This window comes from Drosophila simulans, chromosome X (assembly GCF_016746395.2).
Source record: "Drosophila simulans strain w501 chromosome X, Prin_Dsim_3.1, whole genome shotgun sequence".
In the NCBI taxonomy this organism is placed as follows: Eukaryota; Metazoa; Arthropoda; class Insecta; order Diptera; family Drosophilidae; genus Drosophila; species Drosophila simulans.
This window is the reverse complement of record NC_052525.2, coordinates 18,139,249-18,163,887: the sequence shown is the minus strand read 5'-3', so window position 1 is coordinate 18,163,887 and position 24,639 is coordinate 18,139,249. Positions and strand designations below refer to the sequence as shown.

The 24,639-nt window shown below is 47.7% G+C and overlaps 3 protein-coding genes across 3 annotated transcripts; 1 reads left to right on the top strand and 2 right to left on the bottom strand.

Moving 5' to 3' along the window:
• Positions 1 to 958: 958 nt before the first annotated feature.
• On the top strand, positions 959 to 5,455 carry LOC6740205 (cytochrome P450 18a1). Its single transcript, XM_002077051.4, has 5 exons — positions 959 to 2,230; positions 3,019 to 3,140; positions 3,218 to 3,647; positions 3,751 to 4,015; positions 4,451 to 5,455. The coding sequence occupies exons 1-5, from the start codon at positions 1,840 to 1,842 to the stop codon at positions 4,857 to 4,859; spliced, it is 1,617 nt and encodes a 538-aa protein (XP_002077087.1). The 5' UTR covers positions 959 to 1,839; the 3' UTR covers positions 4,860 to 5,455.
• Positions 5,456 to 5,682: 227 nt separating this feature from the next.
• Positions 5,683 to 8,364, bottom strand: LOC6740204 (cytochrome P450 306a1). The gene is made up of 3 exons (XM_039296680.2): positions 7,666 to 8,364; positions 7,435 to 7,583; positions 5,683 to 7,036 (listed from the first exon to the last, which is right to left on the bottom strand). Exons 1-3 carry the CDS (start codon positions 8,045 to 8,047, stop codon positions 5,843 to 5,845), a joined length of 1,725 nt encoding a protein of 574 aa, XP_039152614.1. The 5' UTR covers positions 8,048 to 8,364; the 3' UTR covers positions 5,683 to 5,842.
• Positions 8,365 to 8,971: 607 nt separating this feature from the next.
• On the bottom strand, positions 8,972 to 10,765 carry LOC123327333. The gene is made up of 2 exons (XM_044923551.1): positions 9,312 to 10,765; positions 8,972 to 9,243 (listed from the first exon to the last, which is right to left on the bottom strand). The coding sequence occupies exons 1-2, from the start codon at positions 9,575 to 9,577 to the stop codon at positions 9,129 to 9,131; spliced, it is 381 nt and encodes a 126-aa protein (XP_044779486.1). The 5' UTR covers positions 9,578 to 10,765; the 3' UTR covers positions 8,972 to 9,128.
• Positions 10,766 to 24,639: the final 13,874 nt, after the last annotated feature.

The following is a 24,639-nucleotide window of genomic DNA, read 5'->3' as shown; positions in this document are numbered from 1 at the left end:
TTAAGATTGTTTTTGGTTGTGTTTTTCTTTTAAAGTACCTGAAAATGGAACATTTCAAAAAGATACACACATATTTCGTTAGGTACACAAGAGTTTAAATGTTTTTAAAGAAGTGCATGGTTTACCAGTATAATTAAGCTAAGGGATTAACTGAGATGACAGCTGCGCGTATTCAGTAGAATGAATGAAACATCGGATAGTTTTTTAAAATACTTAAACAATTATAAATACATAATTTCAGAAAATTTTCTGATGACCGTATTATGTTTTTAGCTATAATATAGTGGCGTTGATCATATAAATACTATAACTAGGATAGCAATGCAGAAAATTTGATCAAGATTTTTTTAATTTGAATTACTATTTTTATCACACATTTAAGAATATTTCCAAAGAAAACATTAAATTTACAGTAGAAAAGGAAAGCTGAGGGAAAGAGAGAGAGTGCATAATTATATAAACAATTAAGAACAACAGTTTATAAGTATTATTTACGAAATTCAGGATTCAGGATGACCAATTTTATTGACAAATGTTCTAGTCTAATTCCAATACCAATTTCAGTTAGCCAAATTTAACCGAGCTCGAGAAATTCTACAAAGACTCTTAAAACCCAAATTTGAAGAGCAATCTTTTTCTTTCTCTTTCTTTTTTTCGTCTGGTTCGAGTTTGAGCGCTTTCTCGAGTTCCACTCAAACCCAAGCGGCGAACATGTTGCGTGCGATCGGTTCGATGTTGGCTGCCCGCTCGATCGAACCGAGTGATAGTGATCGTGGACGGGGGGGAAGGAGACTTGGCGCTGCTTCGTCTAGAGAGCTGGTGGCCAGGGGAACAGGGAAGGGGGAGTGGGGGGCGCTTACCTCGCCCCTTTAGATTTCATTTGGAAGAGGTTGGACGGGGGGGCTGGCCGAGGGCAGCAGGTGGGGGAGCGGACCTCTGCCGGCGTCGCGTCGGAGCCAAAAGCCAGCGACCAGAGGCCCCCAAACAGACGGCGTCGGGCGCTTGGAGCAGCTGAAGAGCTAGCTGCAGAGCTGCAGAGCTGAAGAGCTGAGGTTGAAGCTAAAGCTAAAGCTGAGCCACTGGAAGCACTGAGCCACTGAAGCAGTGAAGCAGTGAAGCTGAAGCTGAAGCTGAAGCTAAAGCCGCCGCCGAGAAGCCGAATCCGAACGATACCGATACCGAGACCGAGACCGAGACACAGACAGACAGACCAGCACCAGCACAACGACAACGAGACCGAGCGCCCCATCGCCGTCGATCATTCGTTTGGCGCTCTGCTCACTCGCGCGCTCGAAGCGGGCTCGAGTTGTTATAAAAGTGGCAAGGACATACGGTCGAGCCATTAGTCGAAAACTATAAACGCTCGACGCGAAATCGTCTCCGGGTCTCCGTCTCCGTAACCAAAAACCGCCAACTGTGTTTCACACGTTACGTTGCGAGCCGAAACGCACAACAGTTTATTTATTATCAAAAAGTATATGTTGATAAATTTTTTTTTTGGTTTTTGGTTCAATTTCGGCATCCTAAAAGCCTCACAGTTAAAAAAAAAAACTGAACACTATTCCAAAGGAATCCCACAACGCATCGCCACGCCAAGCATTGAATTGCATTTTTTTTCAAGTGCCAGTCGAAAGCGAGTAAAAGCAAAAGTGACCACCAATGGCCGCCAAGCAGTGCAGTAAATAAGCGACCACCGAGCAGCAAAGGGAAATCCGCCCAAGAAAGGCGATATCCACCTAAAGCAAGCGCAGAGAAGCGCCAGAGAACCAAGAGCACCAGCAGCAGGAGGAGGAACCACTACCACCTGGGCACAAACAGCGCAGCTACAGCTACACCGCCATGCTAGCCGATTCGTACCTGATCAAGTTTGTGCTGCGCCAGCTGCAGGTGCAGCAGGATGGCGATGCCCAGCACCTGCTGATGGTCTTCCTGGGCCTGCTGGCCCTGGTCAGCCTGCTCCAGTGGCTGGTGAGGAACTACCGGGAGCTGCGCAAGCTGCCGCCGGGTCCCTGGGGCCTGCCCGTCATCGGTTACCTGCTGTTCATGGGCAACGAGAAGCACACGCGCTTCATGGAGCTGGCGAAGCAGTACGGATCGCTCTTCTCCACGCGACTGGGCAGCCAGCTGACCGTCGTGATGAGCGACTACAAGATGATCCGCGAGTGCTTCCGGCGCGAGGAGTTCACCGGACGCCCGGACACTCCCTTCATGCAGACGCTGAACGGATATGGTGAGTTATCAGTTACTAGTTACCAGTGCTGCGGTGCAGGAGGAGGAAGCTGGGGGAGATGGGTCTAGCCGATAGGCTGATAAGCCACCTGTTTACGTGAAATTAGTGTTTACTACTCTATTTACTACGTACTTGTAGTACATATAGTACGTACGATGCATAGGTAAATTAGCTCGGAAATATTTCCCGCAAATCCGCTGCGAAAGCTAAAACTTATCAAGCCATCTGATCGAGCCAAGTCCAGATTTATATATAGTATATGAACGTATTTATTTAGTACCTGCGATGTGGGATGTAGTGAGATTGTCGAGGAGGAGGAGCAAGGGCGCCTATTAAGTGAAGAAATTCCGCTGGCATTTCTTTGTCGGCTCATTTTCTTTCCGCTCTCTTTGATTTTCGTTTTTCGAATTAATTTGTATTTTTATTTGCATTTTTTATTTTATTTTGATTTCGATCGCTTCAGCTGCACTCATTTATACATATACGTATGTATGTACGCATTTAACGCAATGATAAGGCATTGCGGCACTTTTTTCATGCCGCAAAATCACGTTTTTGGCTTTTGTTTCGTTTTTGTGGCTTGTGCATTTTTCGCTGGGATTTCTTTTCTGGTATTTCATTTTGACGAAGTAGGGCAAGAGCCTACCTCAATTAAGTGTAAAGATTGCGGCATAAAAAATTAAAAATAAAGATAAGAGCACCAGCACTCCCAATCCCCAATCCGAATCATTCCGAACCATTCCCTACCGTTCCGTTCCGCATCTCAATCGCCTCCATTTCCTTTGCAGGCATTATCAACAGCACTGGCAAACTGTGGAAGGATCAGCGCCGCTTTCTGCACGACAAGCTCCGCCAGTTCGGGATGACCTACATGGGCAACGGCAAGCAGCAGATGCAGAAGCGCATCATGGTGAGTCCCGCTAATCCCGACCAGCTTGCAGGGAGCAGCCACTAACGATCGTATCCTTTTTCGTCCTGCTCCTTCAGACGGAAGTGCACGAGTTCATCGGCCACCTGCATGCCAGCGATGGCAAGCCCGTGGACATGTCACCCGTCATCTCGGTAGCCGTCAGCAACGTCATCTGCAGCCTGATGATGAGCACCCGGTTCAGCATCGACGATCCCAAGTTCCGGCGCTTCAACTTCCTCATCGAGGAGGGCATGCGGCTGTTCGGCGAGATCCACACGGTCGACTACATACCCACCATGCAGTGCTTCCCCAGCATCTCGACGGCCAAGAACAAGATCGCCCAGAATCGCGCCGAGATGCAGCGGTTCTACCAGGATGTGATCGATGACCACAAGCGCAGCTTCGATCCCAACAACATCCGCGACCTGGTCGACTTCTATCTCTGCGAGATCGAGAAGGCCAAGGCCGAGGGCACGGATGCCGAGCTCTTCGATGGCAAGAATCACGGTAAGTTGAAGTCCACTCCATCACATCTCCACTAGTTGCACCACACCCTCCCATCTGGAACGTCACTGACCATGAATTCCTTTTGTTCTCCTTGTCATTGCAGAGGAGCAACTGGTTCAGGTGATCATCGATCTGTTCTCCGCCGGCATGGAAACCATCAAGACCACCCTGCTGTGGATCAACGTGTTCATGCTGCGCAATCCCAAGGAGATGCGCCGCGTCCAGGACGAACTGGACCAGGTTGTCGGTCGCCACCGCCTGCCAACCATTGAGGATCTGCAGTACCTGCCCATCACCGAGTCCACCATTCTGGAGTCGATGCGCCGTTCCAGCATCGTTCCCTTGGCCACCACTCACTCGCCCACAAGGTAAGCTTCCAACGAGATTAGAGATTAGAGATTGGGGATAGTACGAGGTGTGGGGTGTGCGGGGGGATCTCGAGCTGGAGCTGCAACTGGCAGAGCAATCAGCAGATGGAGTGCTTACGCACTGGCGTTTAGAGATCTACGCAAATGCCGCGAGGTCCGTTCATTCACACCAGATCTCGGTGATTGCCATTCATTGTCGTGGCTCTCCATTCAGCTGGCTCGTGCCCCGGATCCCCCGGTGCCCCCCTGCTCCGCCGCAGCCCAAGTGCGTGGCCCACTTTCTGTGTGCATAGGCATCCACAGATGCCAGTTACCAGATTAGTGGCAGTGCGCAGTGGGCCCAGCCCCTGCCGCTCGCTGATAATCGCCGATGCACCGATCACAAACTAATCACAATTTCCTCCGCTCTTGCCTCTCCCCTCTCGTCCGTTGCAGGGATGTGGAACTCAATGGGTACACCATACCGGCCGGCTCGCATGTCATCCCGCTGATCAATAGCGTCCACATGGACCCCAATCTGTGGGAGAAGCCCGAGGAATTCCGCCCCTCGCGATTCATCGACACCGAGGGCAAGGTGCGCAAGCCGGAATACTTCATACCCTTCGGAGTGGGCAGGCGGATGTGCCTGGGCGACGTGCTGGCGCGGATGGAGCTCTTCCTGTTCTTCGCCTCCTTCATGCACTGCTTCGACATCGCCCTGCCCGAGGGTCAGCCGCTGCCCAGTCTCAAGGGCAACGTGGGCGCCACCATCACGCCGGAGTCGTTCAAGGTCTGCCTCAAGCGCCGCCCCCTGGCGCCCACCGCCGCCGATCCGCACCACATGCGCAACGTTGGCGCCAACTGATGTGGACCTGGTCCGCTCCAGAGCACGGTTTTGTTCCTACACAAATGCTAGAAAGCAAAAAAAAAACACAAGAGAAAATCTAATGGTGGTAATGGGAGGCCATTTCAATTCTGGCCTCCCATCGCAAGCTATCCATTTAGCGATAAGTTAGTAGTTATCCGCCCGTGGGAGGAGCACATCCGGATCCCGGCTAGAGCCGGGCTGGACAAGGAGCAGAGCAGCCGGAAGCTGTGACCAACACACAGAGGACTGCAACCAATTCTATTCTTTCACCCCCAAGAAGCTGTGTTCAACTAATTGTAATTAAATCCTAGTTAATACGCCCTAGTTAGGTTCGATTATACTGCTAATGTCAATGTTTTTATAGTTATTAAGTAATATTATTACTACCGCTAATGCTAGGATACCGCTATGTCTACAGCCAGCAGGCCGATTAAGTTTAGTTAGCTAACGTTCTTGTTTATCCGTAGTATTAGTGCTAGCTTAATGTCCAAACAACAAACAACAAAACAAACTGTGGTTTAGTCTTACAAGCACACATCAAAATAGGCAAACGATTCGAAAATAAAGAAAAATTTGTGAAAAAACCTTGAAAATGAAATGGTCTATATTTAATTCATAACTTTTTAATACAGGTCGCAAATTGATATTTTCGCCTTTGAAATTTTACTTAGGTATTTTAGCCAAACCACTCACTAAAAGCATATAAAACATTCTAGAAATGTTTAGTCAATTAAAATGATTGAAATTCTTACTCTCATTCATTTGACCACTTAAAAAACTTATATTAACATTCGTTATTATTTAAACTTCACATTTAGAATATATTTGAATTATTTATTAAATATGCAAATGGAAATTCCTTCAAAAAATTCTATGCCCATTAAAAAAACGCATTAAATAGACCACCATTCACTAAAAAGTAGAATGTGATTGTTAGGGATACAAAAAAAATCGGATACAATAAGTTGCACTCAGGCAACCTAATCCTGCACCACAGCTCCGTCGGGAGCATGACGCATCTCCACCGCTGGCAGCTTGGTGAATCGCAGCCTGTGCGGAGTGGGGGTCAGGGTGATGCCGCTCTCGCCCGCCATGTCCACCTCAGTGCCCGGGGGCAGTTCCACGTGGAAGCGCCTGAGGATGCGACCCGTGAACAGCGTGAGTATCATGCGAGCCATCTCTTCGCCGGGACACATGCGGTAGCCGGACGAGAATGGGATGAACTGTGGCGGCGCCTGGTAGGCTCCATCGGGGGTCAGGAAGCGCTCCGGACGGAACTCCTCCGGTTCCGGGAAGGCCACTGGGTCCATGTGGATGGCCCACTCCGAGCAAACGATCATCGAACCGCCCTTGATGAAATAATCGCCCACGACGAAGTTCTCTTTGCATCCGTGCGGAATGCCCAGCGGAACAACGCTGCGTATGCGCATCGTCTCGGAAATGCAAGCCCTTAGGTAGGCCAGCGGCTCCAGTTCCTCCAAAGTGGGAGACGGACCCAGCGGCAGGAGGAGCTCATGCAGGCGCCGCTGGCAGCGTTGTTCGCGGGCCAAGTAGAGCAGGAACCAGCGCAGGGTGGCCAGTGAGGTGTCCACCCCGGCTCCAAAGAGATCGGCCAGCAGATGGCGCAGCTGGTCGTCGCAGTAGAGCTGCGAGTCCGTGTCGCGAACGGTGAGGAAGTGCTCCAAGATGCACTCTGGCTCGTACGTGTCCTCCTCATCGCTCTCCTCGTCATCCTCGTCAGCCTCAATCTGCTCCTGGCCTGGATCCGCCTCCTTCGACTGCCTGCGCTGCTCCTTCTCCAGCTGCCTTTGCAGCCGCTTCTGCTCCTGGAGCTCCTTAAACACCTTCTGCTTCTCCTTCAGCCGCTGGCCACAGGCCTCCACAATACGGTCGTAGATGGCGTGCGTCTTGGCCTTGCCCTCCAGCAGGAAGCGGATGTTGCGCACGTTGGCGGGCAGGTGACGCAGCCAGGGCAGAAAGTTGACCACCCCGGAGACGCCAATCAGCTTGACGCCCTCCTCCTGCAGCCGCTGCAGGTACAGCCAGTCGGGGTCGTCCCGCTTGTAGGTGATCCCGAAGACCAGGTCGTTGATTATGTTGCCCAGCGAGTGGTGGAGCGCCGGCAGCGGATTCACTTCCGACGCACAGCTCTTCTTCGCCTCAGTATCGAAAAACTGCAGGCGAAAATTATGAAAGTTGTGACAATTGAATGCAAATATATTATATTATATTATACTAAGCTTGTGTTTTGCGAATATGTGCTCTATATATCTTTTTCTATATATCTTTTAATGCAAAACCCATCTTAAAACTGTGGACAATTTAATTTGTCTTCAAATGTTATATACCATACGAAACTAAGCTTATGTATATTACTATATTATTAAATTTGAGTGCTTCCAATGAAATAAAGGTAGATCCTGAAACCATACATATTATTGTGTGCGCCTTCGAACGTTCAGTGTAAACTCGCGCCAAAGAAATCTCCAAGGCAAATGCAAAATGTATGCAATGTCGTGCTATTTTTGGCTGCTGACCAACGCGAAGAGTTGGTGGAAGTGGAACCACTTACCCGGACGCACTCGTCGACTCCGCGGGCTATGCGCCGCTCCAGCCGGGCGCGCAGTTCCCCCGGCCGACGGGTCATGCCCAAGGCCTTTAGCCAATCGATAGTCTCGCGACGCGCATGTCGCCAAATGTCATCCTGGGCGCAAATGATTCCTGTCGTGAAGCAAAGAACATAAAGAGGGGCATGAAACCACCAGTGAGCCGGAAAAGCCCGGAAGCTTAAGGTATCGCTTACCGAATCCACCCATGATGCCGTGGGTGAGGAAGAGTGGAGCACGGCCAGTCATCACATCGCGGCGAAAGAAATCCCGCACCACGGCGGCATCCGAGAGGACTACGGTCGGCACCCTGCCCATTTTCAGTTCGAAGATGTTGCCATACCGCTTGGCCAGCTTCTGAAGTGACTTGTGCGGCGCACGGGCGTCCAAGAAAGGCAAGTAACCCAGAAAGGGCAGGCCCCAGGGACCCGGCGGTGGGGCACCCATGATGTCATTGCACTGGCGCTCGCACAGGTAGAGAATCACCAGGACGATCGCACCCGGAACCAGCAGAACACTCAGGCTCTGCACCGAGGGCATCCAACCGGTGTGGCCAATATCGACGATGCCCGCCGACATCACTTTCGATTTCCTCCTGCTCTCACTTTTGTTCGCTTCACCCTCGTCTCCTCCTGTTAGAGGTGTTCGCGGATTCTTGGATACTAAGTTCCTCGGGTAGTCGTCGGCTTGTCGGCTTGTCAGCTTCTTGGTTTCCCAGATTCTCGGATCCCGACGTCCAGTCGCCAGCAGAGCTCTGCGATTACTGGAATTTCTTTAGAATTTGAAACGAGTCTCTCGGACAGAAATGCAAACAGGGCAGCGGCGAGCTGTCAACGTGTGTCTACGTCAGCAACGGGAACGGAGGAAGAGCGGCCGCCGAAGGCCGTCCAGACAATGGTAACATCAGTTACCATACCATATACCCATATACCATACCCATATGCCATATGCCACACCATATATACCATATACCACCACACACTATAGCATACAGCAGGCTACGGGTTTCGGCATCGAAGAAGGAGAGTGCGAAAGTAAAATTTGAAAATGAAATCGCCCGTTTATCGTATGCACATTCATTACACCCACTCGGCGGCGGACTAAGCTAGCCGAGATCGAGATCGAGATCCCGACCGAATGGGCGAGCTACGCACCGTAGGAATCGCAAATCGGGGATCAGTTCGAACAGCTCATAGATGGCAGGTCTAATGAAAGGGTATCCAGCCGCCGTGTTGGCCCATCCTGAGTACCTAACTTCGGCGGTCTGCGGACGGACATACATTTTATTCAATCGACCGTCTACCTTTCCATTTCTATTTCTGCCACATTTGCACTTTTCTTGTGTACTCCTTAATTTGGCGGCTGCTGAATTGGTTTCGATTTGGGTTTACCTAAGCCACAGGCAAAACAACAGCAGACCCATAAAATATGCCGGGGGTTTTCCCCTGCACGGCGAGAAAACTTGCATATGAACATAAAACTAGCCGTGGCATATTTTCAAGAATGTCAATTTATTATCGATGTTCTTTTTGGCCAGGCATTTTGGCCATACGGGCAATACAGGCAGCCCTCTGTAGAAATGCCTGTGCCTGGGGATTTCCAGCTGACGGAGAGCGGTCTGAGTCATGGCGGCACTGCAACTTCTGGAAAGGAATGGCGATTAGCAAGTGGGAAAGGAAGTGGAAGTGGAAAGGGCCCGCGAGGCTGGACAAACAAGTTCAGGGCCAATGGCATGCGCTAAAATAGATCCGCCGGCCGTTGACTCCTCGCTCGATCTGTGGACAAAGGAGCAGCGCATCAAGATCTACGATCAGCCTTTCCGTGGCATTAACTTGAAATTTACCTGTACATTTTAATGACCCGCCAGTGGCAACGGGCGAGCTCTGGCTGCGTGCAGCGGTCGCCGAACCTTTCCATTGTCCAGACACATGGGTCCACATCCACATCCACATCCTCAGATCCACCGATCCGCCGATCCACATCCACCTCAACCCATCCACAGCAGCAGCGACAATGTTCTTGAGTGGCAGACGGTTCAACAGACGCCAAGATCATTGGCCTGTCGGGGCAACATCCTATGGCTATGGCTATGGCAAAGGGAAAGGACATGAACCCAACGGCGAGCGGATGCTGCCTGTCAACGCGGCCGGTATTATTTTTAAACCCTTTCGACTGGCTGGGCTAAGTGTGGATTGGAAAAAAATAAATAAAAATGCAAAAAACGGGGCACGAAGATAGCAGAAGAAGTAGGGATCGGACTAAAGGGGTCACCAAAACCCTAATTTGGGTATCAGCGTTCGTGCTAACCAAATTTCGCCCAAAAATAATTTTATGTAACCATTTTGTATATATGTAGGAGTTTATGCAATAACTAGTGCATATTATGTAGCTAAGCACAGACCAAAACATAGATTATACACTTTAAAGCTTATTATAAGGCTCCTACTCTTCAATAGATTTATCTTTTCAAATATAACATCACTTAGGTACTTACAATGAATATTTAAATTATATTAGGTATTAACTACTTATACTTAGAGACTGGCATGCAAGGATAGCCGCTTGAAGATCCAAGACTGGGTGGTGGCCACATCGTCGTCTTCGCGGAGATAGCCCCAACATTTTCCATCATTTCCACACACATTTAGATTGATATAATGCGTCTAATCAGCGCATTGCGCACGAATTTTCGGTGTGTGCTTGAGTGGAACTGGAACTGGAAATCGAATCGAATCGGGGGCACCTCATCATGGCACCCAGCTCACGTGGCGTATTCGCGTTCTCTTATCATGGAAAGCACACAGAGGCACGGGTTTCGTCAGGCATTAATATTACGGTTGCAACAGCGCGTTGATAGTGGCCTGCTCTCGAAATGGGAGTGGGAATGGGAATGGGAATGGGCATCGGATTGGGACTGCGACTGGGAATGGGAATGGGAATGGTTGGATCAGACCGCCGAGCAACCTCCCCCGCCGTCGGCTACGTTCTGTGTGTGCTCCACATGGGCGCATCCATGCCATCCCAGCGTCGTGTGTGTGTGTGTGTTTACCCTTTGCACAGCCAATATTTCATTTTCGAAAGCGAGCACCCGATCTGCTGCTCCAGTGCAGAAAATGTGTCAAGGTGGTTTGCGTGCTTTATTTTTTAACCCAATTCCAATGTTTATGCACCCATCCAATAAATGTGTGTGTGTGTTTTTTTCTTACTCTCTTACTCTATGCGACGAAGCTTTATGGCACGCGCCGCGAATGGAATGGTAATTCAAGCCTCTAGCCAAATGTGCTGCGTCCGATGGTTTAGCGACATTAATGGAGCATCTCGCATTTGGTGGCAAAGTCCAAGGTTGAGCAGCAGAACAGTGGGCGCAGCGGGCCCAGCTGGCCAGGCCCTCGTCTGCTCTTTCACCCAGAGTCAGCGATTTGACCGGCGTCGCAAGTCGCATTTTGGATACCCCAGCGCTTGGAGCTTGAGGCCACCAGCCGGTGAGTTCGAGGCAGTGCATCCGGCAGTCGGCCGGCTTGCCAACTGATTGGCCAGCAATTAAGCAGTGAGGAATGCGCCGACGAATGGGTTAAGTCACGGCGATCCGTGGCAGAAGACACCCGAGTGAAGTCAGCTGCCTGCGGTCATCCGACCCATCTCGATTTTTACGGGGTAGCCGGTAATGCACATCTGGTGCCTCCCAAAAACTGCGACTTCAGCAATTAGTGGCTTTGTTTTCTGTGATTCGTGTGATTTGTGTGATTTGAGTGATTTGTGTGCATTGTGGCGACTATTTGCACGGGCGGATGGACGGCTGGACGGCTGGATGGACGGACGGAATGGATGTGATTGGCGTACAAAATCGAATACGAATTTTACAGATACCTTGACATCTTTCATAGGCCAAGCCAGCGTTCGTTTAACCCATCCATCCAAGCAACCGACTATAGACATACGACTACGACTACGGCAGCCACCCAAAGAACGTGCCAGTGGATTCCAGTGACTACATTCCGTCGGGTCTTGGAATCGCCACAGTTGGCGCAGTGCTGGCAATAAAATTAAAAGAATTTACATTCGGTCACATTTTCATTTCAATCTCCGTCTCAATGGCCACAGCTTCGGATGTGGATTCGGATTCGCAATCAGATTCGGATGCGGATCCAGGGCAAAGTCTGAGCTCAGACTGGTACATATGTGGCTATCCATATCCTTGCTCAAGTGGAATACCTTGTTCATTCATTTATCGCATATATAAAACAATTTTAAAATCCTTGATCTTTTACCTTTAATAAGTAAAATCATTGATTTGTAATCTTAAGTTTTTTCACTATTTCTAATCCACAGCAATTAAATGTTCTTCCTGTAAAATCGTACATGTACAATACAATAATAATAAATATTATAGATCCAGGATAGTCCCAGGATATAAATATGTAGAGAGTTCAGCTAAAACTTTCCAGATACATAGTATCGCTTATCAAATGCTAAATCAAAGGATCTTTGTTAATGCAGGGCATCTGGCATTCGATTCGATTCGATGCGGGCATATATAGTCTAGTATTGCAGAAATTAGCATATTTCTTATGAGAATAAGTTCTCTTCTGTTCTGACCGATCAGATCCGATACGATCCGATCCGATCTGATCGGGTCCAAGTAGAGCCAAGTGAAGCCAAGCCAAGCGGCGGTAAGAGCGACTGCAGCAGTTCAATGGCTTTTGAGCCATTTTGAGGTCAATGCACCCAGTGCATCGAGAGGTGGCAGTGGTGGCAGTAGTGCCACCAGCAGCAGTAGTGGGCCGCCGCTGGGGTGGCGGGTGGCCAAAACCAAAGATCGGGCCCGCAGCCGAAAACCTTGCGCATGAACGGATCCATGGACATGGACACACACTCACTGGCCAACCAGTGACTAGCGAGTAGTGAACAGTGGACAGTGAGCCACGTTAGCCAAGTTAGCCAGTTTCAGGCTGTCTGGTCTGGCGGATCTGAAGTAAAATCAGAAATCTCGTAAAATCTGAAAATGAGAGCTGCTCGTATCTGTATCTGTATCTGTATCTGTATCTTTAACTGCATCTGTATGTCTGGCGTACATATGCAAAAAATGCATTTCGAATGTAAAGCGGCGACTTGCTGCTGCTGCTGGCTGACAAATTGCCGCCTCAACTTGTTCTGACACCTTTATTCGGGCGGGCTCTTGGCTGCCACCGCTGCTGCTACCAATGTGGCAACATTCTAATTAAGCTGCGCGCCACACATTGTTTCGACACCTGCCCGCCCAGCGCACACAAGCAGCGAACAGCAAACGACAAACAAAACACAACGAACAACTAACAAGCAACTAACAACAAACAAATGCAAACGCTTGCACGTGCCGCTCACAAACACACGCCACAAACACAGATAGCCAACACATTGATGAAGTCATCGTGGAAAATAGTTGGGGGTTTTCTGGCCGCGTGCCGGGGAAGCACTATGTATCTTGGCCGGCCGAGCTGCCAACCTGCCAACCTGCGTCCTTCACATGTATCTGTATCTTTTCGTAATAGACTTGACCGGAAGATACACGTGTTGGTATTGGTAAATATTATTACTGCACTATATTGCAAATTATTTATACAGTTGGGATATTAAAGAAGGTTTCGCCTTCACTTTAATGGCTTTGAATTGAGAAAAGTTTTACTAATCTTATCCAGCTTACTATCTTTAAGTAAGTTTATCCAAAAAGTTGTGCTACTCATACGCTTTCTGCAGTATACAATGAAATATATCTTTCTGTGTGCTTTAATAATAAATGGGATTTTATCCCAGTAATGTTGTGGAAGAAAAGTAAATGCTCCAATCCTATTCATTCATTTTGTGCACTTTTCATACGTATGCACGGTTAAGGATACCTATGCGGAGCTGTATCTGTATGTAAATCCTAGTCCTGGGAACTGGCGCATTAGGCAAAGATGTCGGATAGTCGGATCAGCGTATGTGGAGCACCAGCAGCAGCAGCAGTAGCAGCAATGTCTGATGCTAATTCCAAGGTTCTGCATCCGCGGGGTCAACGAATCGCAGCCACTCTATGCTGAAAGTGAAGCAGTTCCAATTCCAATTCCAATTCCAATCCAAATCCGACCAATTCCAAGTCACATCGAATCGAGCTGCTTAATCGCTCATAACCAGCCCACTAATCCGCTAATCATCGCATACATTAGTGGCAGAAACTGATGAAAGAAAACATCGTGAACGGCGACAGAAATCAATATACTATGATGGAGACAAAGAAAAATGCGACTTGTATTCATTTCGTTTTCAGATTTCGATTTCAATTTCAATTTCCTATTGAAAGCGTTCGTTGATCTCGGCCCGATAGTCGGCTAACCAGATCTTAAAGTTAAGATCTCAGATCGAGACCCTTCGTCTCGCCCAAGGTTGCGTTGGATAGTTGGCTTCTGTGGGCTTTTGTGGGTATATTCCGCAAGGGCACGGGCTGCAGCTTCCCAGCTGCTGCGAGATCTGGCCAAGATATTGCCCAGACATCCCATCCAGCGCCAGTGATTACGCACGATCGTATAATAATAATATGATAATTTCGAATGGGCCTTGGACTAGGCATTGGATAATGCCAGTGCCAGTGCCACCAGTGCCAGTGCCAGCTCCAGTGCCAGGATCGAACGATCGATCGATCGATCGATCGATCAGCTCGATTGACAAGCTCAATGAAACGCGGCGATCCATTCTGATTGTGCAACGCTCCACGGACTCGCACACTTACTATATGGCAAATACGCACGCCCATGGGGTGGGGGGTTGGTTTCTAATCAGGGGGCAAGATTAACACATCTCATCTTGAACGCTTCCATTTCCATTTTCCATTTGCATGAATTGCGCTCTCGGGCAATTACAATGTCAGCGATTGGCAATTCAATTACGGCGACAAAAATCAATGCAAATGCGACACTTGTCAGCCTGATCCACTGCACTGCACTGCATTGCTACCCTGTAACCACATAGAATGCGAGGGTGGCTCGAGGCCGTGAACTAGGGGAAGCACCTGCCGCTGCCTGGCATTATATAAAGTCGAGCCGAAGCCAAGACGGCCTGGGCATGCTAATCCGCATCAGCATGCAATTGCGACTCGGCTCCCCGCGTTTCATGGGCTGCATGCAAATGCATTGGGCCCCAAAACATGACACCACTAAGCCCACAGCTGGGGCCAAGATGGTGACTCTGCAATGCTTTGCTCATAAATTACCGAAGATCTCGTAATCAGCAAAGTGGGTTCGTTTATGCATATCTTCACACCAGATATTTATAAGATATGGCTTTTGTAATAGACTCGCTCGCAAGTCGATCCTATTATTGTGACCGCCATTGTCCGCTTGGCATTACTTTCGGCCCAAATGGGAAGCCCCAAACACCCCGGACACGTGACTTTCAACTGCACCAGAGCTGCCAACAACTCGTACTTGCGCCAAAAACATGGGGCATCAATCAAAAAGGAAACTCTCTTAAAACAAAGATTTATTACTAAGTTCTACAGCCTATGAAGTCCCAACAATATTAGAAATTGATATAACCCCAAGTAATATTCGTATTCATTTCTGGTTCTAGTCGAGTATATTATGGGTCCATAGATCTTGCAATTAATATATGCGACATGAAATCAGTAGAAAGAGATATCTATGATATCTATAAGTTGGTTGAGGAAGTGCAAAAAGGGGGCAGACCGACCTCAAGAAAATATCTGCGACGGAAGGTGCTAGTCTGGGGTGGTAATTGATACATTTCGAAAGCAGTTAGCCTGGGGCACTTGATTCGGCAACAATGTTGCACGAAATGAACGCCTCTGACCCCAACGGAATTCATCGCTGGATGACCCGAACTGGAGATTGTGACTGGGATATTGTGGCTGGCCACTCCCGGTTTTCTCCTCGCTCGGCTGCTGCGTGGCGGCTTTTTTGAGGCCAAATTTAATTGCAACAACTGCAGCAGCATCAGTAACAGCAACAGCAACAGCAACAGCAGAAACTGCAGCAGCGGGAACAGGAACCCCAACCAGTGCCTCGTGAAACTCTGCGAAATTGGCAGCTGGTCAAGTGAGGCTGCCTCAATAATAAGTAATTGCCAAATTCTGTACCTCTTCTTCGGGCTGTTTCTCTCATTATGGTTTTATTATTGCTTCATATCCGCAACAGCTACTTTCGCAAGGTAATTGACATGGATTGGGAGCACGCAGTGCCCACAGAGCCCCCGAGCCCACAAAGTCCGGCACAGAGGGTCCGGTGACCAAGGGATCTACCCCAGGAGGTATGCTACAGGGCACACAGGTGGCGGGCATTGACAAATGGGTGAAATGCAATTAGCCGGCCATTATGGTGTGCGATAATTGCAGCCAGGACATCGCTGCCCTCGCCATCCCCGGACGGAAATTCTTTTGGGGGATATGGTGGCTATTGCGGTGCAGCAGCAGCATCATCATCATCAGCAGCAGCAGCAATAGCAGCAGCAGCGGTAGCAGCAGCAGCAGCAGCGGCAGCAGCTTGGCGACATGGTCAAATGACAAGTTGGTTCAGTGGGTCGTTCAACTGGTTGAGCTGCCGCTGCCGAGCGGCGGCGACTCTGCGGCTGCTTTTTGTCGTCGGTCTGCTGGCGGTCGTTGACCGCTGGCCTACAACCGTAGGCTATGGCTATATGGCTTTAGCTATGGCTATATGGCTTTGGCTTGGTAATATGCCAGCTGAGTACCGCAACTGTGCGGCGACACCCACTCGCACTTGGATCGCATGAAGAGAAGGTGAAAGAGGGGCTTGGCTCGGCAGCTCGGTAGCTTGGCAGCTTGCATTCTAATTGCCAGAGCATTGATTTTGAAAAACGAAAGAGTCAGTCATTAAGCCAGTCCGTTTTCCGGTCACTGTGTCATGCAATACCCCATTATCCACTATCCATCACCATCACTACATCACCACTTCGCATCGCACCGCATCGCATCACCATCAGCGTCACCGTCACCATTCCCAAACCAAACACGCACTGCCAAATGGAGCCAAACACTCGCACTCAATGGCGAGATCAATGCACTCTGGCCAAGTGTTGACAGTGAGTCGGTTGCCTAATGCATTGCAAAAAGGTTAGAAACAACAACAAGTGGCTTACCTACATTCCCAGCCTGCACATGTCTTCGTGCGAATTCCATGCGACACACTGCACACCACCAGCTGCACCACACATCCACATGGATAGCGCACCACTTTGGCAGCAAGACGCCCCCACTGCTGCACTGCTGCAGCGGGAGTTCATTGACTTTTGCGCAAACGCACAAGCCTCCAATTCCCCTCGCATGCCCCAATCCCCTTCCCTGCCATCTCCCCCGAGATCCGAGATCCCCCTCCCCCTGGGAACCCCCAATACCCCGATCCCCCAATCACAATCAATGCAATGCACACTCGCGTAGGCCGTCAACTTGTCCAACAAGTTGGGTAGACGACGCAGCAGCAGCAGCAGCAGCAGCAGCGGCAGCAACAGCGGCTAATGTTGTCGTCATCAGAGCCAGAGCCAGAGCCGTACCCATTCCCATAGCCATAGCGATAGCCATAGCCAGCGATCTCTGGGTATCCGCATCTCACTCTGGCCTCTTGGCCGCCAGTTAGATGGCAGGATAACAGCGCCGCAGTTGCCTCAGCTGCCTCAGTTGCCGCAGCCACCGCGTCGGCCATGCCAATGGCAGCGGCGTCACTGCGTCTCAGCGCAACGGTCAATGACCGACCGACTAAAAAACAGCATTGCTAGCACCGCCACCGAACCACCAAACCACCGAGCCTCACAAGCACACACACACACACATTCAAATGCCGTGACTTCCGAGGCGAGTGCGCTTTTGGCGGGGCCAAAATCCTTGCTTCAATGTCAAGGAAGTCGAAGCGCCGCGGAGGCAACTTCCTTGTGCAGACGACTGGGCCACGGGGCAGCGGAGGTTGGATGCCCCAAACACTTGGTTATCCTCCTCCCCCTCTTACTCAACAAGTGAGCGGCATTTGAAATGTGCGCTACATAGAAAGAAAACCCTATATGCATTTTTAACTTATTAAGAAATTTATGTTTTATGGAACTATTTAGCTAAAGCAACCACATAAAAACTTATTTATTAAACTAGTAAACATACGTTTTAAGTAAATCTTGTTCTTATTTCCAAATTCTCAAATGTATTATTTTTTGTTTGCTTTCATAATGTAAAATACAATTTAAATGAAAATGATCTAAATATATAAATGTTAGAAAACAAAACTGCTGTTAGTATCAATTATAGTAGCTATTTAGCACTGACAGCATGCCGAATATAGTATCTCCTCTATACGCAGATATGTGCTAATGACTAGTTTAAAGTAGTGCCAATTTTATACACATTGTTAATGTCAATCTTATTTTAATAATAACTAAGCAATTTGTAATTCGTTTTATAACTAACTTCATCACCAAACAGTTGAGTAGTTTTTACCCAATTTCAGTTGTACAGCGAATCCCACATCCATATGAATCGCTGTTTAACTTAATAGGAAAGTAAAATATATATAAATTCGCTACCAATCTGCATTTCTCCCCGTGTACGTTGTCTTCCACGACGCCGACGTCGTCATCAACGCTGGCGCTGCTGCTGACGAAGCCGGCAGCAGCGTTGACTTGTAAACAGAAAAGTTCGTAAACCTTTAAAAGTGAAAGTAAAATCGGACGTAGACCTACATATACCAATGCAAAGGGGCGACGGCTACGGCGAGCGTGTGTCGGTGTGAGTGTGAGCGTGAGTGTTCCCAAGAAGCAGCTGCCAAACCAGAAAACACGGCAGCACGCTGATACTGGAGCTGGGAGTTGGCCCGAAGGGGGAGTGGGGCAGGGAAGGGAGCCGGGAGTTGGCGGGGAACCGTTGTTGTGTTGGCAACACGACAGAACACACGGCACGGTCTCTTTCGCTCCGAGCGCTCCAGAATAATTTGCGTTCTCTGGTTGGACATGCAAACGAAAGACTTCAATGGCACGAACTTGGTGGTGGCAAATCGCTTTCGAGCAAGCGCAGCGGTGGGATTTCTTTTATGGCTTGTACTTGTGCGGAGAACTACTTAAATGGGTATCTTTGCTGTTGTGAGGGCTCGTAAACGAAAGACTTCAATGGCACAAACTTGATCAAAAAAATCTATTAACTTGAGCTGATGGTATTCATCGCACTCCAAGCATGGCCCCTTAATGTGCACACACCCTATAGTCAAAATCCACTGCAAATCGAAAGACTTCAATAGGCACGAACTTGCTGCTGCTGCAAACCCGTGAGGTTGAAGCCCCTGGCATTTTGAAGGGCTTTAGCCAGAGCTCTACCCCCAAACATGCGACTTCCTCGAGTCACTGGCCAACCTTGGGCATCCCGCGCAAGTGCAGCACGTGCTCCAGCCGGCAGTCACAACACTCGCTCCAGTCGCAACAGTCACAACAAACAACAAATGCGACGACGACCCCGGCGCGAAACTGGAACCCGCAGCCGGCATTGAATGAACTCCTGCGGCAAATAAACCGCATCCACGTCCACGACTTCCTGTCGATACCGTTACGTGTATGCATTATGAGCAGTCAAAACAACAACGGCAGCGGATTGCGCAAACAGCGGCCAGCAACTGGCTGTAAAAAAAAATAAAAAAATGAAACAAAAACAACCATTACCCACCCCAACAATAATGCGTTGGGATCAAAAGTCAATAAACTTTTGCGAATATTTTTTTTCGGTAACCGTTTTGCTGTGTGTTACCTTAACTTTGCTTATTTCGGGCAACTTTCTCGACATCAGGCGCCACCCCCTTTGCCGAAAAACTTTCATCATCGATGCTGCGCAGCATCCCAACAGCATATCCAAAAATTAACAAAAAAAAAAAAAATGAAATGAATACAACAAAAAACTTATACTGTACAGTCAATAAACTCAAAAATTGCGTTGACTTTTCGTGTTACATAATAAGCGGAGCCACCGCCACTGCCACAGCCACAAAAACACAGCTGATCTTGGCTGGCAGAGCTCAGGCAACACGAAAGGCAGCCGAAAAGTTTGTCAACCCCAAACACCAAAAACGAATACAAATCACTCGATTTTGTGGGTGGCGGGTGGAGATTCCGATTCAGATTCGAATTCCCATACCAATACCAATTCCAATTCCAATTCCGATATGAAAAGGTCGACGACGTCTCTCAAGTCACCGGAAGAAGCGTGCCAAAAATATCTAAGCGCCGTGCTCGAAATAGAAGCCACTTGATTTGCCCCGTTCGTTGATCCGATACGATCCGATCCAATACGATCCGATCCGGAGATGAAGTCCGGTCCGGTCTGCGCGAGAGTTTACTCAACCAACGAACGAACGAAAGAGAAGGCAATGAACGCGGCCAAAAGCGGAAGTTTTTTCTTCTTTTGGCTAGAACAGCTGGCCGCACAGCTGACCCAGGAGCGTCTGCCGCGTGGGGGTGGGGGGTTCAGATATAAAGATATTATGATATCAAGACATAAGGATACAATGGTATAGTGATAGTGGTGACACCACTCTCAGAGGTTCCTGGTTGCATATTTGGCTCACTGAAAGCGGGGCCAACGGACAGTCAGCGGCGCAGCAATAAACTTCAAAAACTTTGCCGGTCAACGAACCCGCATCTGTATTCAAGCCAAGACAAACCCAGTCCGCTGCCGCTACCGCTGCCGACGACGAAGTTGAAGCTGAAGCTGAAACCGATGGAGCTCTGTCTCGGTCGAAGTCTCTGCTCTGCTCAGCTCTGCTCCGCCTCCGTCGACGTCCAAGTGGTTTTGCCAATCGAATCGCCATGGCCGAGGCTGCGGGAACTTCTAATCAGCTGCTCGGCGACTGAGCTCTCAGCTGGCAAGCAGCAACAACAATTAGAAAGCCACCTCGAGAGCCATAACCATCACCATCACCATTAACATCCAACGTCATCATCATCTGCCAACTCTCGCTTCTTCACTTTTTAGTGGGTCTCGGGTTCGAGTTCGGAGTTTCCAGCCACACCACAGCGATACAAATACAAATACCTCTACCTATACCGATACAGATACAGATACTTTGAATATGAAAGCATTTTGAATGCCCTCAGCTTTGGGTCATTGGAATTGGAGCATATGGAACATAGGACTGGAATATGTGAGGCATATACCATATAACATATCAACAGCGGCAGTCCGCTGGTCATTGGCATAGAATCTCCCATCAGCTGGCCGACAAAAACGAAAGCTCTGGAGTTCAAAAACCCCAGAAGCAGCCAAGATTCTTTTTGTAGCACAATAAAGGTTGATGGCCACTCCACTCGGAGGCAGACGCATTTCACTTGGCGAGAGCGAGAAAGTTTCGGCCCGATCGGAATTGGAATCGGAATTGGAATCGGACTCGAAGTCGGAATCGGAATCTTAATCAATGACGAGTGTATGTGCACTTGGCCAAGACAAATGGGGTCTCCGTGCGAGCGGAACAACTAAACCACAAGGCTCTGCATTCTGGGCAGGAAGTGGGGGTGGTGGTGCTGCTGCTCCTTCTCCCGACTGGCTGGCGAAACGGGAAATCGAGTAATCTTTACCAGGCCTTTTCGGGTACTTTCAAAATCGCAGATCTCAGCTGGGAGTAAAAGGAAGGACTAGGAGTCACTGGCGGCAGTTTCACGAACTGAAGGAGTTCATATTGAATTGATCAATGTTTTTTGTGTTTATATTCATATTTCTTTTCACAGTATTTAGATCGTGCTTACAAATCGAATTTTATTATTATACATTTATGTTCCTTAATTTATTATTAAAATTGCACTTTCTTTAATTGCAATCATTTTATGTAGTTCCTGATTTAAAGTTCGTAGCTATAAATTTGAAATTGTATAATTCCTGCTGACTTTCTTATTCTGCATACAGGGCCTTACTCCATGTCGAACTTAAAATTATATTAAATTTGGGAATACATATAAATATTTATGATGCCACCCAAACTTGTCTCATTTAAATTTTATACATGTAGGCTTTTACCGAGTTTAGGTGCGTGTGCACCCATAATGATATGATATTTAAGTAGTAAATATTAGGGCTTCTTTGCAAGTGGGACTTTTCATTTCGTTTTTGATACGTTTTCGACTATAATCTACGTGTGATCCATGCTCCAGTGCTTCCCTTTGCATATCGCTCATACGCACCGTTGGCCGACTGGGACTTGCGCTTGGATTCTGGTTCGGATCGGATACGTCAGCTATATATTCTGATTCTGTGGCGGTGGTGGTGTTGGTGGTGCCGCAGCTTGCTTGACAAGAACTGCATTTCGCTTTACACCTCAACTGCAGCAGCAACAATGTACACATGGTAAACATACTATACATATTACACATACTATACATACCATACACAACGGGCATGTCGCTCTATCTGTTTGTGTGTGTGTGTGTTTACCTGTTTTAAAAGACACTTTTTTAGTTTATTGAACTTTTGTGCACTTTGAGCGTCACCTCGCACCGATCCGCCCCACATTGCCCCACGCCACCCTGTTCCGTCCCGCCCTCCGCCGACTTCCCACTTCCAATTCCACTTCCCAACCGCTCGGGCGTTGGCGGTACGGGGCGTTCGATGAGCGATGAGCGAGAAGGCTGCTCCGCTCCGCTCCAGCTTCTGGTCTGGCCTGCTCCAGTGGTGGGGAGGATGGGGGCTCTGGGGGCACTGGGGGCTCTCCACTATTGCGCATGCCTAGCCTCGTTCGCCGATCATTTTCATACCGCGATGGCCTTCAAAACGATAATTCAAGCGCTTAATTTTTATCCACGCTCTTTGCAAAGTTTGTTCAACTTGCTGCGCTCCATTGGACGGGCTTCTCGGCTGGGACAGGGATCCGAATCGGAATGGTGATAGGGTGCACGCACATCACTTCCTTTTCCGATTGCATTCATTGGTTTCCTTGGATCATAGACGTATATCGGTACTCATGGGAAATAAAATGTCGCTAGAGTTAAATGAATTTCAAAGATAAATAAAAATATATTTTAAATAAATCTAAGATTTACAGCATTAAAATGTCATAAAAGTTACTTAAATCCGTTTCTTATGTCAGTTAAGCATTTACTTAATATCTATTAAGAACGTTAAACAATTTAATGGTTTATTAAGCTAAAGCTTAAAGTACTTTTGCTATAGTCAAACCTAAACAAAATGTAAGTTTAAATACAGAGGTATTAAGCTAAAAGGGCCGAATGCAGAATTCCTATTAAATATTCCGTGATCATTCAGAGTAAGAGCGCCAAAACTTGAAGCGATTATTTAATTTAATTTTAATTGGAGAAAGTGCAAAGCCCCCCGATACATAAGGAAAATAAAAATAAAAATAAAATCATAAAAGCACACGCACACAGAAACTAAAATTAAGTCGGCTGAAAAGCGACAAAATAAAAACCCAACCAAATCAAACCAAAGCAAACAAAAAAAAGGCGCACATAAAGGCAAAAATGCTTAATCACTTCAAATTACAAACGCATTCGATGACAAATTATGAATGTTGACAACGATCCAAGCCCTGAAACAGGCCCAAACTTAAACTTCAACCTAAAACCCAAGCCCACACGAAAAGCCAAAAACGAAAAACCAAAAGGCGAAGTCCATGACAACGGCAAACAACAGCAAACAATCGGTGTGTCCAACCAGTTTTGATTTAAAAACGAAAATAAATAAAATTAATGACCGCAATGGCAACGAAATGCAAATAAAATACAAAGCCAAAGCCAAACCAATCCAAACTCAAACTTCAAAACTCAAACCCAAAACCAAAGTCGAACAAAAATTTCTACTTATGCAAAGTAGAAATATTGCCTAAAGAGCCACCGGGGCGACCCTAAAAGCATGTCACAATCCATCCACAGCTGACCACAAGCCTGCTCGAACTGGGAATACCCCGTAAAAATCCGAATATCCCGAAGACATTTCAAAGACGTGCCTAATTAGATAAAGTATCTTTCAAAGATAAGTTCGGTAATCAAGCTAACAAAGTGAATTTAAACAGTATGCAACATTTTAAAACAAGCCAAGCTGAAAATACCTCGTGAAAATCGGAATATCCCGAAAATATTTCAAAGATATACTTCATTAAATATTATATATTTTAATGATAAGTTCAGTAATCAAGCTAACAAAATGGCTTTAAAATCTATGCAACATTTTGGAACTGCACATAGTCGAGTAAGTATGTGAAACATCTTGTTTAGAGAAAGATTTGTTACGTTAAACGTGAACAGCTGACAAACCCACAGAACAGTCGTAAAGACCCCATGTCCACTTAGGGTAGCAGGCACAGGCGCATTCAAGCGCCAGTTACATTAATTTTCGAATGATTTTTTCATCGATCTGTCTGATTTTAATTCGTTTGGTAGGCATTTGTATTATGCAAAACATGGAAAACACTGAATTTTAAATCGACCAACTATAATATAATTTAAGATGCGGCCGTTGATCTGGGCCTCCTCTCGAAGTGGGTCTAATACCTTTTAGCCGGCTACTGGGGGTGTGTGTTGGGCGACATTGGACAATATGCGACTATCAAGTTAATTTCATGCGCATTGTGCATAAAGGGCCCGGACTGGTATCGCATGGTATCGTATATGATCGGAACGGATTGGATCGGATTGGAGTGGAGTGGATTGGATTGGATCGACTTGGACTTTACGTAAGGCCCTTGAACGTGCAGCGATCGTAAACTGAAAAAAGCGGTGAAATTTTTCCAGCTCTTCGTGTGTTTCTCTTTATTTTATTTGACTGTAACGACACTTGAGTATGTCCGTCCCTCCGTCCGTCCGTCGGTCTATAAGTCACATAACCACTGGGACGGACCCGGCTAAATACTGGAAACGGAAACCCAAGGCGGTTGCAGCATCTCGCCACAATGCTATATGTAAGTGCTGTCCCAACCTAAAGTTAATGCCACTGCTTCTGCTTGGTCATCTTTTTGCTTCTTTCCAATGGCTGGCCATATGATATAAAGCCCTGTTCCGGTGTCATCTTACCCTCCGCCCCTTTTCTTAACATTTATTTTTTTTTTTTGTGGTTTTGGTCACGTGGGGTCCGCTGCTGTTGTATAACCCGGCAAACCCAGCTTATCGGGCGGACAAAAGGCTCGAGTCGACCCCCACTCTCAATCTCCACACCTCAAATATTTGCC